Source organism: Piliocolobus tephrosceles, chromosome 7 (assembly GCF_002776525.5).
Source record: "Piliocolobus tephrosceles isolate RC106 chromosome 7, ASM277652v3, whole genome shotgun sequence".
Classification (NCBI taxonomy): Eukaryota; Metazoa; Chordata; class Mammalia; order Primates; family Cercopithecidae; genus Piliocolobus; species Piliocolobus tephrosceles.
Genome location: NC_045440.1, coordinates 103,970,557 through 103,991,122, shown reverse-complemented (window position 1 = coordinate 103,991,122; position 20,566 = coordinate 103,970,557). Strand labels below are relative to the sequence as shown.

The window sequence follows — 20,566 nt, the reverse complement described above, 5'->3', positions numbered from 1 at the left end:
TATGTATGTATGTATGTATGTATGTATGTATGTATGTATGTATGTATTCACGACAGAGTCTCGCTCTGTCGCCCAGGCTGGAGTGCAGTGGTGTGATCTTGGCTCACTGCAACCTCTGCCTACTAGGTTCAAGTGATTCTCCTGCCTCAGCCTCTCAAGTAGCTGGGATTACAGGTGCTTGCCACCATGCTCGGCTAATTTTTGTATTTTTTTTAGTAGAGATGGGGTTTCACCATGTTGGCCAGACTGGTCTCTAGCTCCTGACCTCAAATGATCTGCCCACTTCAGCTTCCCAAAGAACTGGGATTACAGGGGTGAGCCACCATGCCTGGCCTACTTTATGTTTACAGTCACACTTATGGGCTGTATTTTGGCTTTGATTGGGAGGTTAAAAGAAGAAGTGTCTGGATTGGGAATGAACAAAAGGATGAGATGAACCACTTACAGGAAAGCTCTTAAGAGATATCAGAGGTCTTTATTAGCAATGACAGAGCTTGTGCCTCCATCTTAGTCCTTACCAGGAAGCCACGCTAAGGCACCAAGGACATTCAGCTCTGACCCCTGTGAGGCTTACAATACAACAGCTTGCCCATCGCCTGGGTCCTAGAAATGCTGTGCACAGCAAAACTGTGGTTGGCAAGATTAGGCTGTCACCAAAAAGAGGATGTTGAGGGAAAATGGCAAAAATGGCACTTAAAGACTTAAAGTCTTTAAAATTGGGAAAGTGTACACACATAATATTTTTTTAAAATATAAACTACCCAAAAGAATATACAATGAAAGGTAAGTTCCCCTTCCACCCCAGGCTGTTTGTATATTCCCTAGCAGCAATTTGCCTGTATGTAGATAGATCCCTTTTTGCTCAACACAAATTGAAGTTTACTATACATACTTTTCTGTACCTGATTTTCAGAGCTTTTTATTCTAAAATTTTGGTTTACAGAAAAGTTGCAAACATAATGCAAAGAATTTCTGTATACTCCACCCAGATTGCCCAGATGTTTACATTTTACATTTGTCTTATCATTCTTTTTTCCTTGTGTGTGTATGTGTATATATGAATCTCTCATATCTTTTTTTTAGACTCACTTGAATGTTACACACCTCAGCCATCTTATTTTAAGATACTTTGTGACTTTGGGAGGCTGAAGTGGGCAGATCACCTGAGGCCAGGAGTTCAAGACCAACCTGGCCTACATGGCAAAACTCCGTCTCTACTAAACATACAAAAAATTAGCTGGCCATGGTAGCAGGTGCCTGCAATCCCAGCTCCTCAGGAGGCTGAGGCAGGAGAATTGCTTGAACCCAGGAGGTGGAGGCTGCAGTGAGCCGAGATCGTGCCATTGCACTCCAGCCTGGGCAATGAGAGTGAAACTCCACCTCAAAAAAATAAAAAAATAAAAAATAAATAAAATACTTTGTGTATTTCCTAAGATCACAGAGAATCTCTTATATAACCACAGTATAGTTAGCAAAATCAGGAAACAGAATTGATATAATAATGTTCAATGTATCAAAATCAGGAAACAACATTGATACAATGATGTTCAATGTATCAAAACCAGGAAACAACATTGATACAATAATTTATCTAGAGACCTTATTCAAACTTCAACAATTAGGCTAGGCATGGTAACTCATGCCTGCAATTCCAGTGCTTTGGGAGGTTAAGGCAGGAAGATTCCTTAAGCCCAGGAGTTCAAGGCCAGCCTGGGCAATATAACAAGACCCTGTCTGTACCAAAAAATAAAAAATAAACAAAAATTAGCTGGGTGTAGTGGCACGTGCCTGCACCTACTTGGAAGGCTGAGGTGGGAGGATTGCTTGAGCCCAGGAGTTTCAGGCTGCAGTAAACTCTGATCCTGCCACTGCAGTCCATCCTGGGCAACAGAGAAAGACCCTGTCTCAAAAAATAAAATAAAGTCAGCAAACATAAAACTGCTGAGACATTTAGGCTAGGAGTGGCGGCTCACACCTATAATCCCAGCACTCTGGGAAGCTGAGGCAGGAGGATCACTTGAGCCCAGGAATTTGAGACCAACCTGGGCAACACAGATCTCATCTCTTTTTATTTTTATTTTAGAGTCACTGTCTTGCTGTGCCACCCATGCTGGAGTGCGGTGGTGCAGTCACAGCTCACTGCAATCTTGACCTCCTGAGCTATGATTTGAGCAACTGCACTCCAGCTTGGGTGACAGATGGAGACCCTGTCTCTAAAAATAAATAAATAAAACACCACCAACTATTATACTAATGTCCTTCGTAGCTCAAGAAAAAAGATTTTCTCCTGTATGTTGACTTTTTTCTCTTAAAATATGTATCTTAGAGGTCATTCTACATCAGCAGTCATAGATTTATCTCATTATTTTTCATGGCTGCATCTTTTTCTTAAACATAGTAAGTAAATATTCTAGAAGCCATCTATTTCCCATTAACTTTTTGTTTGTCATGGGACCATACTTCTTTTTAGACCTACTGAATGAGCTCTTTCAAAGTTCAAGTTCAAAATGTAATATCTTTTGAATTTTCATTCTCCCTTGGTTTGTTTTCTCGTGTCTTAGCAAAATGCTCCTTTAATACCTGGCCTTTTTACAAGTGATCACACTGCTTAAGGTTTTGCTTTTCCAGGACTGGTCTTTATTCTTATCAGAATGACTTGTGTACCCTCTTTGACAAGGTCAAGTAAGAAGACAGTACGGCTTCGCCTCATGACTCAGAGCACAGGTTCTAGAATCGGACCCAGTGTCAAATCCCACTTTAGTTCCTTACCAGTTGTGTGACCTTGGGCAAGATACCTACCTTCTCTGAGTCTCCGTTTTTTAAATCCATAAAATAGAAATAATTTACCTCAGAGTTTGTCATGAAGATTAGATAAGCTAAAATATACAAAGTTTTTAGCCTAGTACTGGTACTTAATAGTCATGCAGTAAATACCAGTTGGGTGAATACCTTTTTCAGCAGCTTTCCTCATTCCCAATAATTTATGCTGATGAATATAGCTATTCATAGTTTGACTATATGCCCCGTTGCGGAAAATCTTGCAAGGGCTTTCCCTCCTCCACCCCGGGAATTACCCCCCAGAAAAGACAGAATGATTTTTATAAATAGTTTCTCATGTTGCAGGGACTTTCTCTCTTTGTTTATTTTGCAAAACATGATGTTTTTTGGGAAAGGCACAGCCTGCAATGAAGTGAGTGATAAAAAATGCTGGTAGAGGATGTTTGATGAAATTAGTAAAACAGGCCCGGCATGGTGGCACATGCCTATAATCCCGGCAACTTGAGAGAATGAGGCAGGAAATTGCTTGAACCCGGGAGGCAGAGGTTGCAGTGAGCTGAGATCACGCCATTGCACTCCAGCCTGGGTGACAGAGCAAGACTCCATCTCAAAAAAATAAAAAAATAAAAAAAAAAGGAAAATAGTAATGAAAACAGAAGGAAGAAAGAAATTTGGCAGCATTTAGTAAGTATGTAAGTGTAGCTGAAGCACAGGATATAGGAGGATCTGTTGCAAGGGGGGTGAACCAGGAGGAACCAGGCTGGGCCATACCTTGTGGGTTTGCAGTTCTCATGGGAGTGTGTCTGCCCCATCTGCTCTGCCCATATCTCCTGGCTATTTGTGTCAGGAGCTTTAAAACTAAGGGTGAAAATATTTTTGTTAAGTATAGAAGAATGAAATATTTTAAATCTCTCTGGCTGCCTTGTCATTGTTTTTTTTTTTTTTTTTTGGTAACATCTTGAGAACTCCTATCATTCAAAGGGGTGCTCTTGGCTGGGCGCTGTGGCTCACACCTGTAATCCCAGCATTTTGGGAGGCCGAGTCGGGCAGATCACCTGAGTTTGGGTGTTTGAGACCAGCCTGGCCAACATGATGAAACCCCATCTCTACTAAAAACACAAAAATTAGCCAGGCGTGGTGGCGGGTGCCTGTAACCCCAGCTACTTTGGAGGCTGAGGCAAGAGAATCACCTTAACCCAGGAGGCGGACATTGCAGTGAGCCAAGATCACGTCACTACACTGCAGCCTGGGCGACTGGGTGAGACTCCAAAGTGGTGCTCTCAATCGATGTTTCTTGGTTGGATTAAATTTTCAAATTACCCTGTGTCTTGCTAGTCTGGGAGCCTAGACGTAGGTTTTAAGATCATTCTGATTCTTCATATAAACTTCATTATCATCCTGGTAGGGCAACAAAATGGAATGGATGTTGAGTAGTATGGGTGTGTATAAATAAAGTGAGGTGCCTGGGAACACTGTCACCCTGGATGGGTGTCATGAGTTCCTGTTGTTAAGGCTGCCTATAGGAGGCAACCTTTGGGGGTTTTCCTGTATTTGAAAGGTTTCAACATTCATCACTTCAGGGAGGAGACAGAGCACTGGCAAGGCATGAGTGATCTCTGGAGGACACAGCAATTAATAGGCAAGGCCCAACCCAGTCCATGCTAACCTGGCTCACCGTCCATGTTTTTCAGTAACCATGGACCCAAACGTGTTGAGAAGTGATGTCTTCGTTGAGTTTTTAAAACTGGCACAGCTGGTAAGCTTGCTCTTCTTTAATGGGGCCATCATTCCTCTGCAGGACTCTCTTCATGAACCATGTGTGCATTGGCCACAGCCCCACAGAGCCTGGACTTGGGCAAAATATATTCATTTCAAGTCATTTGGGGGATGGTTCCTATTTTGTTCTTTTGGAGGTTTAGACTTTAGATGGAAAGTGAAGTGTGTCACTTGACCTTTGGCTCATTTTATTAAGTAGATCCCTTTTTCTGTAGCCTAAGAATCATACATCTCAAAACAGGATATGAAGAAGAGGCCCTTTGAGTATAGTACGAGAACTACAGCCTTTATCATTAAGGGTTCCCATAACATGTCTGTGACCCAGCTTCTGTAGCTGAGATTTCCAAGTGGGCCACAGTGAAGACATCAGGAAAGCAGGCCATGCCGGCTATTCCTTGTGTATTCTCTACTTCTACCTTTATTGTAAATGAATCATAGAGAAAATTCAACATGAACAGAATGGCATACAGCAACTCCCTTTCCTTTGTTGATCTAAAGAATCATGGGTCACTTGCTCCCTAGGCTGAAATTGTTAAGTACATTTGTTCAGAACAACACTCATTCCAATGGCACATAAAGAAACATTGTTATGCCTGTATGTATGAGCTTGGCTGGAAAAGCTCTGAAAGAATTGATGTTCTGCAGTAATATGATACTAGTTAACTGGATCCTTAGCCAGGGGAGGAAGGATCAGATTTGCAAAAACTGGAACACATTTCATTCATTTATTTACTCATTTATAAAATAAAATCCTATTGGCTTCTCAGAACAAGTCTCATGTAGACAGGGGTTCAAATGTGTTGGGATATTTACTGGCCCACTCAACCTGAGAAATGGCCCTAGAGCCTTCTGTTCTGTAGTGGTTCATATTTTCACATTTGCTTGATGGTTTGTATATACACATACTTTCTTATTCTTTGAAAAGTTTGTTGTGGAAGTGGTGATGATAGTAAAATTCAAATAGCACAAGTGTATACAATGAAAAGTAACTTTTCTTCCCTTATGATTCCCCTCCTCAGTGACAACTGTTGTTTATAGTCTAATAGTTTATAGTGCTCTTTTGCTATACATACATGCACATATATAAGCATGCATATATATACATACATGCACACACACAACCATGTGTCACTTAACAATATGGATTCATTCTGACAAATGCATCATTAGGCGATTTTGTCGTTGTGTGAACACCATGGAGTGTACTTACACACACACACACACACACACACACACAATTTTATTTTATAAACAAGCACACACTCAATACACTTTTTGAACTTGCTTTTTAATGGCTGGGTGCTGTGGCTCACGTCTGTAATCCCAGCACTTTGGGAGACGGAGGTGGGCAGATCAGCTGAGGTCAGGAGTTCGAGACCAGTCTGGCCAATGTGGTGAACCCCTGTCTCTACAAAAATAAAAATTCAGCCGGTTGTGATGGCTCACGCCTACAATCCCAGCTACTTGGGAGGCTGAGACAGAATTGCTTGAACCCGGGAGGTGGCGGTTACAGTGAGCTGAGATCATGCCACTGCAATCCAGCCTGGGTGACAGAGCAAGACTCTATTCCGAAAAAAAACTTTTTTAAAATTGACCTTGCTGTTTAAAACCTATGTCTTGCAGATCATTCTATATCTGCACATATGATAGTAAGTTGACTTTAGTTCAGTCATCTTTTGGGGGTGCATTATGGATTTTGCTTTCCGTTATTCATGGGATCATTCAGTGTTTCTGAGCTTTGTCTTATATATCCTTGTTTGTTTGTTTTTCAGAGTATCACTCTTGTTGCCCAGGCCAGGGTGCAGTGGCATGATCTCGGCTCACCGCAACCTCCACCTTCCGGGTTCAAGTGATTCTATTGCCTCAGCCTCCCAAGTAGCTGGGATTAAAGGCATGAGCCACCATGCCCAGCTAATTTTTGTATTTTTAGTAAAGACAGGATTTTTACCATGTTGGTCAGGCTGGTCTTGAACTTCTGACCTTGTGATCTTCCTGCCTCAGCCTCCCAAAGGGCTGGGATTACAGGCATGAGCCACCCTGCCCAACCAGTTTTGTATATCTTATTTTCCTGATAATTTGAAAGGTTTTATGCCTGATTTTAGTTCAATATTTTGCCTTTGTGACTTCATACAAAAGCCTTATACCTCTAGCTGCGTTTTTCAGTGCCTCTTTTTACTTTTTCTAACACAATTTTCACTTTTGTAATGGCTTTATTTTCCTCTTCCATTTCTTCCATGAACTTTGCCAGCTCGCTTTTATATCTTTTTGTTATCTTATTTCTTGAGGCTTTTATCTATTCTTTGAGGTCTTCATTCAGAAACACCTTCTTTTTATTAACACATCCATCATTTTCATCTGCTTAATGATGTAATTTTTTTGGTATATGTTTTTTGCCTTTCATTGGTCACGTTTCTTTCCTCCTTTCTTGCAGGATTTTTGCATGGGTCCCTTGCCAGTTATCTTGAGGTCATCAATCAACTTTGAAAGGGGCTGCTGTTGTGAGCTAGCTGTTTGATGACACATAGTATTGGGGAGGGGGCCTGAGTGGAATTCATTGAATCTGTTGTATTTCCAGGTCTTGTTTCTTGTTTCTGAACACTTTCTTATGAACACTCCACCTAAGGCCTGAGCAGACTGTCTAGCAGCAAAGCTTTAAACCACAGCTCCTCATACCATGATCTAGCCTTCTAATATTTTGATTGACTAAGATCAGCATCCCCTGACCCGGTTTAGGGGTTAAGAGTTCAGGCTAAGTAGTGAGATGGCCTCGATTCAAATTTTGGCTACCCTACTTTTGATTTATATGACTTGGGTCAATTTATTTAGGCTTTTTGTGCCACAGTTTCCCCATCTGTAAAATGGGGAGAAGAGCTTCTGTCTCTTGGGGTTGCTTTGAGGATTAAATTAACTGATGCCCTTAAGACATATCATCTGGCACAATGTTAATAGATATGAGGTCGTCACTCCCTCCGCTTCCTGGGTTCAAGCGATTCTCCTGTCTCAGCCTCCCGAGTTGCTGGGACTACAGGCGCCTGCCACCACGCCCGGCTAATTTTCGTATTTTTAGTAGAGATGGGATTTCTCCATGTTGGTCAAGCTGGTCTTGAACTTCTGACCTCAGGTGATCTACCCATCTCGGCCTCCTAAAGTGCTGGGATTATAGGTGTGAGCCACCACGCCCGGCCAAGACATAGGTTTTAAAAAGCAAAATCTTAATGCCAGTCCCTTTTCTTTCCCCAGCCATGCTGACAGATTGCCTTTTGCAAAGATGGAGTGTCTGTATATCTCTTCAGCATCCCCTGCCACTAGGTGGTGTCCAATAGGGCCTGGAGTAGCGCTCCCAGACAGGCTGAGCACCACGTGATTAACTGCTTTGAGGCAGCTTAATGCATTCCTTGAGTTCTGCAGCACTTTGAGACTTCTAATTCCCTCCTTCCTGACCAGGTTCGATTTTCACTGCACTTGGCAGCCCTTCTGAAAACCTCAGGCTATTTGTAAGTTTCTTCAAGGATGCTTTCCTTTTCATTGTTTTCTGTCTCCCTCTAAAGAGAGGTCAGGACAGAGGTAACAGTCACGTCCCAGAGCCTTAACACGTTTTAAAATATGTGCTCTTTTTGAGTTGAATTGAGTTGAATTTAACAACTGGAGAAATCTTTTAATTTTTCAAGGAGATCAGTGCGCTTTGTTGCTATTCTGCTCTGAGGCAGAGGAATGTCTAACAGCCATGGTGCCCATCCAGGAAAATCCATATGCAGATTCACCAGGCTGGAAACCTCATCACATGCCATGATGGGCTACTGTCATCTCTCTACAAGGGAAAAAGGAAACATTCTTAAGAATGTTCCTCTGCCTCAGAGCAGAATAGCAACAAAGCACATATTTTAAAACGTGTTAAGGCAGCCCATGTATTCGCGGATTTTGAGGTTTCTTTAAAATGAATGTGTTTTTGTTAGTTTTCTAGTGTGAATTGTGTTTTTTCATTCCTGCTGCATCATAGATCAGTATGGCAGCTGGGCCAAGCACATGGCAAGTGGCTCACACCTGTAATCCCAGAACTCTGGGGGAGAATTATTTGAGGCCAGGAGTTGAAGACCAGCCTGGGCAACATAGTGAGACTCTGTCTCTACAAAAAAATAATAATAAGAGATGTTTAGATGGGGGCAGTGGCACGTGTCGATAGCCCCAGCTACTCTGGAGGCGGAGGCAGGAGGATTGCTTGAGCTCAGAGCTTTGAGGCTACAGTGGGCTATGATCATCCCATTGTACTTGAGCCTGAATACAGCAAGACCCTGACTGAAAACAAAACAAAAAAAGATAGCAGCTTATTTAATGTTTTGTTTTTTATACAAGCCAGTTCTACCAGGTTGACTTTTCCCCCCAATTGGTTTTTGTATTGCTTTTACATTTCATTAATTTTGTAAGTAATACATTAAAACATTCTAGTAAAATTCAAATATCACAAATAGAGCCAAATTGTTCTTTGATATCCACTCTAAACTTGTTTGATCTGTTTTGTGGTTGCTTTGATCTTATCACACAAAGATCTTTTGTTGCCATCAATTCTCCTCTTTATTATATTGCTCTGAAATGTTTGTTTACTTACCAAAGCAAAATGTGCTTATAGTTAGGAAAATGAAATAGATATCAAGGATGGAATAAAAGTTTAAAATCTAAAAATAACAGTGAGATAGTGCTAAAAAGGATTATAACACTCCCCTGTCCTCCAGAGGCAATGACTTTCAAATCGTACAGCCTTTTCTTCAGATATTTAAAAATATGGAGGTGAATTATATACATATATCTCTTATTCTTCATTTTATTTTTTCTAGATACAGGATCTCACTATGTTGCCCAGGACTCCATTTCCTGGGCTCAAGTGATCCTTCCTCCTCAGCTTCCCCAGGAGCTGGGATTACAGGTATATGCCATAGCACCCAGCTATTATTCTTCAATTTTTAAACCTTATCCACTGACTGTGATGAAGGTGAGGATTTCAGCTTTCTTATGTCACTTCTTCTATTCTTCTCTTCTTCCCAACTTTAATTTTAAAAAATTAAGTCCTTAGTCAACACCTTCCCCTTGCCCCTGCTGCATCCCCCAGCACCCCCACCAGCTGGAGTTAAAACTGAATCACTTAAAAGAAAAAAATATGATTAGTTGTCTCAAAACATACGACTAACTCTTTCCGTTATACAGCAGTGCTGAAGACAGAATTTTCCCCATAGTCAAGCACATCAGGTTCTTTCCCTTGGAGATAATCTACCCAAAGTCTCTGACTTTCTGTTGTTTGCTTTAGAGTAGGAGCTGATAGAGAAGGAGAAGTGGAAGATGGGAGTATGCAGGAGGGACCTTGATAGTCAGTGGCTCCAAGTCCTTCTGGAAGGAGAATTGCACAAGGTCTGGAATCAGGTGGAGGAAGGGCACCTTTTAAATTGAGTGTAGGACAAAAAGATAGAGCAAGGCTACAGGCAGGGTCCAAGGCTGGATGGTGAGTGGAAGTCGAGTAAGTTCCCATCTTGCTGTTTTCTCTGTGACTAATAGGAAGTGAGGTTAGCTGGTGGGAATGACGGAGGAGGAGAGTGTGGCTGAAGTCTTGGGGAAAGTGGATGAGGTTGAAGATGAATGTGAGTCAGAATTCCACTGGGAGGGGCAACTGTTTGGTTTCCTGTTCTCCCCCAAATCCCATGTTGAATTGTAGTTCCCAGTGTTGGGAGGTGGAGCCTGGCAGGAGGTGATTGGATCATGGGTGGTTTCTCATGAGTGGTTTAGCACCATCCCCTTGTTGCTGTTCTCGTGACAGTGAGTGAGTTCTCATGAGATCTGGTTGTTTAAAAGTGTGTGGCACCTCCACCCACCCTTGCTCCTGCTCATGCCTGCTTGCGCTTCACATTCCACCATGATCGTAAGCTTCCTGAGGCCTTCCCAGAAACTGAGTAGCTGCCAGCATCACGCTTCCTGTACAGCCTGCAGAACAGTGAGCCAATTAAACCTCTTTTCTATATAAAAATTACTGAGTCTCAGGTATTTCTTTATAGCCATGTGAGAACAGAGTAATACAAACCAGTAGGGTGTGACAGAAGGAGGAAGGAAAGTGAGTGCAGTTGCCAACTGATTTGTCCATCCTGGCCAATGGCTGCAGGTCGGGTGGCTCTTTAACCTCTTGCCTCCCTTGATGTGCAGGTTCTCTACTGAGAGGAGATTACGTCAGCCAAAGCCAATGCTGCAACGTCAAAACAGAACATTGGAGGCTTTAACCTTAATATTCTCTTCTTACATATCTGTAGGATAAGTATGCAGTCGTGGGCTAGAGAGGGAAGTTCATGTATCAACACTCCACTTTTAAATGCCCCCATTTAATTTATTATATGTATGTGTGTGTGTATTTATTTATTTATTTATTTTAAGAGGGAGTCTTGCTCTGTTGCCCAGGCTGGAGTGCAGTGGTGCAATCTTAGCTCACTGCAGCCTCCCCTTCCTGGGTTCAAGCAATTCTCCTGCCTCAGCTTCCCAAGTAGCTGAGATTAGAGGCATGTGCCACCACGCCCAGCTAATTTCTGTATTTTAGTAGAGACAGGGTTTCACCACGTTGGCCAGGCTGGTCTCGAACTCCTGACCTCAAATGACCTGCCCACCTCAGCCTCCCAAAGTGCTGGGATTACAGGCGTGAGCCACGGCACCTGGCAAATGCCCCATTTTGGACACTACCATGCTAGTAATTTTTCTCTTCTCACTTGGATTATTTTGAGAAATATGGAACCAAGATTATTAAGTGTCTATTTGTACAGGGCACTCTTCAAGATAAACTCACCACATAATCCTGATCTGATGGAGCTTATCTTCTAGGCAGCCATCTAACCTGGCTTTAAACTAATTAAGCATAAAAAAAAGCCAAAAACATTCTACAAATAAGCATTTAGAGTGGAGAAGGTAGAACTCAACTACTTTCAATTAGTCAGGTGATTTTCATTGTCAAGGCCAAAATCACAAAAGAGAAATTTGTTTATTTAACTAAAAGGTCATGGAAGGTTGGCTGGCTCCCACTTCTCACCCCTACCCCAAACCCTGCTCTTCTCTACATTGACTTCATTCTCACAGAGCTTCCCTCCATTTGCTTCAAGATTAGCAGCCTCAGCTGAAGGCGAGGACCCTGCCCTTCCTTCCTCCTTCCAAGGGAGTGAGAATTGCACTGAGGTCAGGAGTTTGAGACCAGCCTGGCCAACACAGTAAAACCCCATCTCTACTAAAAATATGAAAAATTAGCTGGATGTGGTGGTGGGTGCCTGTAATCCCAGCTACTAAGGAGGCTGAGGCAGGACAATCGCTTGAACCCGGGAGGCAGAGGTTGCAGTGAGTCGAGATCATGCCACTGCACTCCAGCCTGGGCAATGTGGAGTGAGACTCCACCTCCAAAAAAAAAAAAAAAAAAAAAATGGTGTGGAAATTTATTTTGCTTTTCTTTTGCTTATAGAATACATTTGACATCACCACCAAGAAAGCTCATCTGGACATATTTCTGCCCAATGAAGAGACTATTAAAATCGAAATTATAACATCAGACACTGCTGAAAGAGTCCTAGAGGTAAGCTTTGTTTAGACTCCAGCTCCTGAACTGAATCTAGGGATAGTTCTGTTTGGAAAGCGGGGAGTGGGATACGGCTACCTTCCAGGAGCTTCTGGCCTGTTGTTTTACTCTGTGGATGATTATCTGCAGAGGTACTGGCATTTTCTGGGAGAACAACCAAGGAACCTGAGACACAGCCAATCCTCCAGGGCCTCTTTGATTTCACCCTCCCTGGGGGCACTAATTTTCCAGAGATCTCCTGGAAAGCTGCTGGCACTTCCTTGGAACTTAGCCAAGGATGTGGCCTGGAAATATGTAAAATGCTTTATTATTGGATGTCCCATCGTTGGGAGCAGGAAGGAAAGTGGGGCTTGGCAGAGTCTGAAACAGGTCATACCTAGGTGTGCAGGTGACAGTTCCTGGCAGAGGGTGACAGGGCAGTTCTTGAAGGTTCCTATTCTCCCATAGGGAAAATTCTTGAAACCAATGCTCCGTCAGGGCTAATTCTGGGTGCAGAGGGCCCAGACGTGAGTTGTAGTCCACTCTCTGAGGACTAACAGGACAAGACTCAGAAGGCTTCATCCTTCTTCAGCAGCTCTGCCTCCCAGACCCCTTTTCCATCTGCTAAGCGGGGCTGCAGAGGGAGGGCTGTCTTCTCACACCCACATCCTGCTCCCCGGGGGCCAGCTCCCAGGCCCTTTTCCTCTGGAAGGTTTTAGCTCTAATCCTCCAGAGAAACACACAAGAGAAAATACAAAGTTATAAACATGAAGAAGAGTCAGAAAGTTTCTAGGACCTATTTTAAAGGACAGAAAGTTCTTGTTTTTGGGTTATGGTGTCTGACCCTTTCTGAGCTGAGAAATGGAAGCCCTCCCATTTTGGCTGCTAGCTCTTCCGGCCTGGCTTGACTTAACCTATTCCTGTATCTCCAGCTTCTCTCATATTCATCGCCTCTCCATTTCCTCCTCTCCATCCTACATCCCGACCTTAGTTCCAGCCTTTATCATTTCGCAGCTAGATCTCTACTGCTGCCCCTAAACTAATCTCCCTGCTTCCAGTCTTCCTAATCTTCTGTATTGATTTCCAGCATTGTCTTTCTAAAAAGTATCAAAGGTTCTTGATGCTTGAGGGAGTTTGTACCCCAAACACAAAAACCTCAGTTGCCCAGGATCTAGAAGTGGGAGACAGACTCATAAATGAAGGAGGAGTAGGAAGGCAGTGATAGAGTCCGAGCCACAGACTGCATGTGTCTAGGGCCAGGCGGGTAGGTCTGGGGTACAGCTGCAGGATCAGAGATAATTTGGAAACGGATGGAATTGTTTAGAACAGGAGAGACATCATCATTGACTTCTTTTTTCACACACTGGACTTGCTGACCAAGCTAGACATGCCTGCAGCTGAAGATGGTGGTGGTGGTAGTTTGGGGTCTTCTATCTTCTGGGTTTAGGATGAGTCCTGGACTCAAATTACATTCATGTGCCACATAATAATGATGTTTCTGTTGACATTGGACTGCATATACAATGATGGTCCCATAAGTTTATGATACAATATTTTACTGTACTTTCTCTATGTCTAGATATGTTTTGGCCAGGCACGGTGGCTCATACCTGCAATCCCAGCACTTTGGGAGGCCAAGGCGGGCGGATCATGAGGTCAGGAGATCGAGACCATCCTGGCTAACATGGCAAAACCCCGTCTCTACTAAAAAATACAAAAAAATTTAGACAGGCGTGGTGGGGGGCGCCTGTAGTCCCAGCTACTCAGGAGGCTAAGGCAGGAGAATGGTGTGAACTCGGGAGGCGGATCTTGCAGTGAGCCGAAATTGTGCCACTGCATTCCAGCCTGGGCCACAGAGCAAGACTCCAACTCCAATAATAATAATAACAACAATAGATATGTTTAGATACACCAATATTACAGTTGCCTACAGTATTTAGTACAGTAACATGCCTGCTATACTACTATAAACCTGGGCTAACAGGCTTATAGCCCAGGAGCAACGGGCCATACCATCTAGCCTAGGCATATAGTAAGCAATGCCATTTAGATTTGTGTAAGTTCACTTCGTGGTGTTCACACAACAACAAAATCGCCTAACGATGCATTTCTCAGAACGTATTCCTGTCATTAAGCAACACACCACCGTACAGTGCTGCTGTGTAAGGACTGTGTGAATTTGGGTAAGTTACTTTACAGACAATGTCTAAGTAAATAATTATAGAAATAGTTCACATTCCTGAGACAACGGCAGTTGTGTTTATTGATCATTATTGGTATTGGTATTGATATTGATATTGGAGGGAGTGCTGAATAGGGTTCTGTGGTACTACGTATTTTGTCCGTTTCCCTGGAAACTAATAGCATACATTTGATGAGGTACATTCGTAGTCAGCAAAATGTGCTTCCTCTCTTCCAATCATGTTGGCTTGTGAGAAATTCAGACCCAAGACACTGACATCATCAGATCAGATAAGTTTAACTGGAGGTTCTACCCTAGAAGTGGTAGTTTCCGTAACAGGTGAAGTGATCACTTGGCCAGCAACAGGTGTGAATTTCCTTCCAAGAGCTGGGAAATTCTCTAGCTTACACAAAACCGTAATTTAAGTTTTGTAATTAAAAATCACCTTCTGCATCTTCTCCAGCACACTTGCTGCCATTCTCACTTTGCTTCCCCAGGTTTGCCTTACCCACAGCCTGCCTTTTACTTTTCAATGGTCTCTTTTGTTTGTTTGTTTTGAAATGCAGTTTCAGTCTTGTCACCTAGGCTAGAGTGCAGTGGCGTGATCTTGGCTCACTGCAACCTCCGCCTCCCAGGTTCAAGCGATTCTCCTTCCTCAGCTCCCGAGTAGCTGGGATTACAAGCACGTGCCACCATGCCCAGCTAATTTTTTTTTTTTTTTAGTAAAGACGGGTTTCACCATGTTGGCCGGGCTGGTTTCCAACTCCTGACCTTAGGTGATCCACCCACCTTGGCCTTCCAAAGTGCTGGGATTACAGGCGTGAGCCACTGTGCCGGGCCTCAGTGTGCTCTTTAAGGGCCAGCAGCAAGCTAAAATCTAGGACTACTGTGGTGCTAGTGATGGTGTTCGTGTTTTGAACCATCATTAACATTTGCTAAGAGGAAAAATATTATTATTATTATTATTTTGAGATGGAGTCTTGCTCTGTCGCCCAGGCTGGAGTGCAGTGGCCGGATATCAGCTCACTGCAAGCTCCGCTTCCCGGGTTCACGCCATTCTCCTGCCTCAGCCTCCTGAGTAGCTGGGACTACAGGCGCCCGCCACCTCGCCTGGCTAGTTTTTTTGTATTTTTTAGTAGAGACGGGTTTTCACCATGTTAGCCAGGATGGTCTCGATCTCCTGACCTCATGATCCACTCGTCTCGGCCTCCCAAAGTGCTGGGATTACAGGCTTGAGCCACCGCGCCTGGCCAGGAAAAATATTATTATGTATTTTTTTGCTGATGCTCACTCTTCTCGAAAGAAGGTGTTTATATTTATGTCTTTATGAATGTGAAAGGCTTCTTCATTCTCCTTTTGTCCCCACGCCTTTCCTCTGTCTGCCTTGGCACGTAAGCTTGTTGTTTTCCCTAAATTAGACAGAAAAGAAGGAAATGTAATTTGAGTGGACCTGGGTCAGGTGTACTCTGGGAAAGATGTCTTTACTATGCTGTTACCTACCACACACTCACCCACTGTGTTTGGCTTTTGGGCGTTTTGCAACCCAAAACATGGGGGAAAGAGAGAGACAGAAAGAAGGGGAAAGGGAATTGCTTTGAAAGTGGTGAAACTATTCCTGAGCTGCTCTTTATTTTCAAAGCTATGCTGAGAACACCCAATTATACCAACCACCTAATCAGACTGCTTCCTGGGGGTAATTTATGTATCTCCGACAAGAGAAGGCCCCCTGTGAGCCTGGTATTTGTACAACTGCCATCTAGAGAACTGGGAGCCGTGGGTAAAGCAGCTCTCGAGGGCAGTGCTTGGAGGCGACTCCTTGAGTATTACAGAGGTGATTTAGTGAGTTAAGACCAGGAGTATAAAGAAATTACTCGAGAGCCCAGTGTTAAAGATGGAGGTAGCCTGAGGTCATGTAGAAGTTTCTGCTAAGGGAGCATGAGTAGAGATGTCCAATGCTGAGGTGACACCTGATAGGCTGATGGCAAAAATGAAGCCACTGGTGTTGAAATGAAAGCTGTTTGATACAAAAGTCAAAGAGGAATGCGAAGGAAGGCAACCTGTGCCTGGGATCTGAGGTTTTTTGCAAACATCATAGTAAATTACAGTTGACCATCACAGGAAACATCAAGGCGAAGCAGGCCTGGCGTGTCAAAGGTGGGCAGTAGCACGTGCATGTTTGTATGCCAGCCAAGCGGCGGGGAGTGATCCTTTTCCAAATAGCTGGTAATGCAGCCCCCAGGAAGGTAAATTAGTGTGCAGGCTCCAGGGACAGACATCACAGAAGGACAGATGTTCCTGGAGCATGGCTGCTGCCCTCCAGGGGAAAATAAAGACCAAGACGATCCGGGAGCGTGTCCACATCTGAGATGGGATGACCAACCTCAACTGGGGCCAGCCTCTGTCCATTGTGGTGGACTGATATTTATTTTCTTCATTCTAATTTTTTGTGTTTTGAAATTTTCTAAAATGGATACTGTTTTTGGATTCCAAAAAGCTTTCTTTGAGTGTTTGCTAACCCATGACAGCACTTTTTATTGCTGTGTACCAGCCATTTCCAAGTCTGCATGTCACAGTTAGGATGCATGGTGGGCACACCTAACTTTTTCCCCTTCTGCTTGTTTTTGGTTAAAGGTGGCATCACACAAAATTGGACTGTGTCGGGAGCTCTTGGGCTACTTCGGCCTCTTTCTCATTCAGTTTGGCAAGGAGGGCAAGCTCTCTGGTAAGAAGGAAGGAACAAATGAATCAGCTAGGAGACGGGGTGGACAGGTGTGAGCAGGGGCTTGATGCAGGACTCACAGCTGAGGGACTGGCCACCCACTGGGCTATGATCCCTACTACTGTTCTCAGTCACTGGGTTAAGGGTTTGGGGAATGGGAGGTTGCATCCTTGTTAGGGGAGAGTGGAGGCAAACCACTCATATCTTGGGTGGTTCAGTAACTGCACTTGTGCACCCCCAGCCCTAATTCGGACCCCCCTCCCCTTTACTCCTGACCTGGGCCTGACCACTGACCACCTGCCTGCACCCTTTCCTGTGAGTGGAGTGCTAGACTCCGGGGGTCAGGACGCCCCACCACAACATCACTTTTCCTTGTTAAGGAATATTTGTGGATGATATCAATGAGTTATTAGATACTTTTTTAAAAGCGTAATGAGATAGTGTAAGAAGACAATCTGATTCTCATATCTTTTGTTTTCTCTACAATATGTTTCTAGGTATTACAAGGTTTTTGTGTGAAATGGTATCAGTTACATCACAGTAGTTTGTAAATGTCCTCAAGAAGCCAGGGGAGGTGGTTTTGAGTTGGAAGATAAGGAGCTTGTGTAGAGGGTTGGCTGCTAGGCCCTGTGGTGAGCTGCGAAGGCGCTGGATGTCTCTGGATCTGTTTTCTCATCTATATCAGAGTGTAAAACATCCCCCACTCAAGGGGCTGATATTTTTGAGGATCAAATGATATTTATTTTTTGAATGAACTTCAGAAAGTTAAAATTACATGCAAATACAGAGGATATTCTTACTGTGATTTTATTATTTCCAATAATAAGGTTTTATTTTCTCATTTGAAAGCTGCTATATATAAGCTGTCTGTGCTATTTCAGCCAGTAAGACCGGCTTTCCCCTTTCTCTAGTTGTGAAAAAATTGGCCGACTTTGAACTCCCTTATGTTAGTCTTGGAAGTTCTGAAGTGGAAAACTGTAAGGTTGGACTCCGAAAGTGGTAAGTAGGTACTGAAAATGACAGAGGCGTTTGAGGACATTTTGCCATTGCCCATCAAGACTTATCAGAGTCCCGTCACACCCTGCTCACAGCCTGACAGCTGGAGACCAAGAACTTAGAGAAGGTTGTAAGAAAAGCAATGAAGGCCAGGTGCTGTGTCTTATGCCTATAATCCCAGTACTTTGGGAGACCAAGGCAAGAGGATTGCTGGAGCCCAGGAGTTCAAGATCAGCCTGGGCAACACAGCAAGACCTCATCTCCACTAAAAATTAAAAAAAAAAAAAAGTAGCCAGCTGTGGTGCTGTGCACCTACGGTCCCAGCTATTCAGGAGGCTGAGGCAGAAGAATCACTTGAGCCCAGAAGACTGAGGCTGCAGTGAGCCAAGATTACACCACTGCACTCCAACCTGGGCAGCAGTGCAAGACCCTGTCTCAAAAAGAAAAGAAAAGCAATGAAAATGAGAGAGGGTGAAATAAACTAGTTTCTGAATATTTGTCCTAAAGAATAGGATGTTGAGGATGACTTTCTGTAGTCTCAGGTAAATACTCTGGGCAGGGTGGGGTATGAAAATGAGGAGGGTAGCCATCTTTCTGCATCTCTACTGATAGGTGAACAAGAAAGTAAGACTTGAAAACCAGGGGCGGGGCCAGGGGACGTGGATTAAAGCAGGTAATGATGGGAAATGGCTGGCCTTGGGTTTGCTTTACAGTGCATCACTGACTGTATTAATGGAGGGACTGTGTTGGTGATTACAACCAGATCCGATTCATCCATAGAAGTGTGGCATTCCCTGAAGGTGAAGGGTGGATTCAGCCAGTTTGCAGTGAATTTGAACTCTAAGTACTGGGCTTACACATGCCTAAAAGATGTGTACCAGGGCCATCCGTATTCCTAGATAGATAGGACACAAATGTCCCTCAGCAGAAAATACTGTCGTTTCCTCTAGTAACACAGGGGCCTGTAAAGAACAAAATATTATAGAAAATAGCACCGAGCAGCAGGACCTTATGCACCCCCAGTCCTATAACCTGCAGCTCCCAGCGTTTATTACCGTGGCTGCAGGGGATTGCTCCTTAGGCTTACTCTCTCCCAGCCCATTTATTCTGCTATCTGAGTACAGAGGTTTTAAATAAAAGTGTTTTGAAATCTAAGAATTCCCTTGACCTTGTGATGCCTTGCTCTAGAGCTCCAGTTTGTGGCTTTGAATTGTGGAAAGATACTCCCAGCAAGGCAGTTCTTATACTGCTGTTCAGAAGTATCTTGAGGAATGGTCCAGATCCTGAGGTGTGAAGCGCTGAGAAGGGGAGAAGGACTTGGTTCCATCCAATGGTTTAGAGAACAGCTCTTCTGGAAGCTGCTTACTGTAGTGAGTGGCTGAGCACAGTTGTTCCTAGAATTACAGTATGCGAATCTAAGCCGCGGCTTGCTCAGGTCTTAGCTGCATAAACCTAGCCAAGTTTGTTCAAGCTCTCTAGGCCTCAGTTTCTTTATCTGTAAAAGGGGAATAATAAAAATAGTGTCTACATCATAGGATTATTGTAAGGGTTATGTAGAATAGTCCCATATACTCAGTAAGTTTTGGTCATGTTTGTGACTCTTATATTGATGATGAGGGTGATTATAGGAAGTAAAAAAAAAAAAAAAAAAAATCCCTGAGGCTTAGATTTTCACTCATGTGCTCTCCTGGAAACTTGAGATCAAAGGAGAGATGACAATTCTGTTTCTTATCTTGAAGTTTGAATTAGAAATTAGGCACTGCCTGTGTCTTTATTAAATAGGTAAACTCTAGGTGATACATGCTAGAGAAAACATCTACCCCAAATTATAAGCCAGCATCCCAGATTCAGGCAGATTGCCTCTGTTGATGGGAACTGGGAAGGAAGGAGATCCCACTTCTGTTGTTACAGCTAAGGATCAGGTCTCCAGAGGGGAGATTCTGGCATAGGCTCCTGCAGGTGCCTTGCCCACTTTCCAGAGGGAAGTCTTGTTGGGTGGGAGCTGGAAGGCTAACTCCAAAAGCTGAGTGATTCCCAGCAGGTGAAGCCTCAGTGAGGCCTGAGTGGCATCTTAAGAACCTTTCTGTCCTTAAGGAGAGATGCCTGGGTGCATCTCTCCAGTGTTGATGATATGGCTTCCTCCAGGCCAAAGGATGCCTGTGCTGGCCTGTGGGAGCCCCAGTCTGCGATGGGTCTTTTCTCTGCACACAGGGGCCTCTGGGATGTGTGGGTGCATAGTTACCTGGAATGTAAGTAGGGATGCTTCAGTTACTTCTCCCCACCCCAAAATGAAGTTGACCTTCAAGCACCATATTTATCCCTTTCCTGGTCTAAGCCAACCCCATTGGTCTAATCACCCTATTCTTCTGAGCATAGCAACTCTGCTTACCTCTGCCTTCTGGTTGGTAGAGATCAGCCATAGGTACCCTTTCCTGACAGTTTCAGTCCCTTCTTAACATACTACCGTGCTTCTACAGTCATTAATTTCAGTTCCTTGTGATTCTGGATCTGATAGGCAAACATGGAGCCCCTGCTATTTGCAAATCACTCTACC

General features: G+C 43.7%; 1 protein-coding gene across 1 annotated transcript in view; it reads left to right on the top strand.

Moving 5' to 3' along the window:
* Positions 1–20,566, top strand: part of SNX31 (sorting nexin 31) — a 71,162-nt gene that overhangs the window by 15,664 nt on the left and 34,932 nt on the right. Inside the window, exons 4-7 of the mRNA XM_023184025.2 lie at positions 4,470–4,534; positions 12,023–12,133; positions 16,929–17,019; positions 17,928–18,015. Coding sequence (XP_023039793.1) covers positions 4,470–4,534; positions 12,023–12,133; positions 16,929–17,019; positions 17,928–18,015 — 355 coding nt within the window. The remainder of the gene's footprint in view (positions 1–4,469; positions 4,535–12,022; positions 12,134–16,928; positions 17,020–17,927; positions 18,016–20,566) is intronic.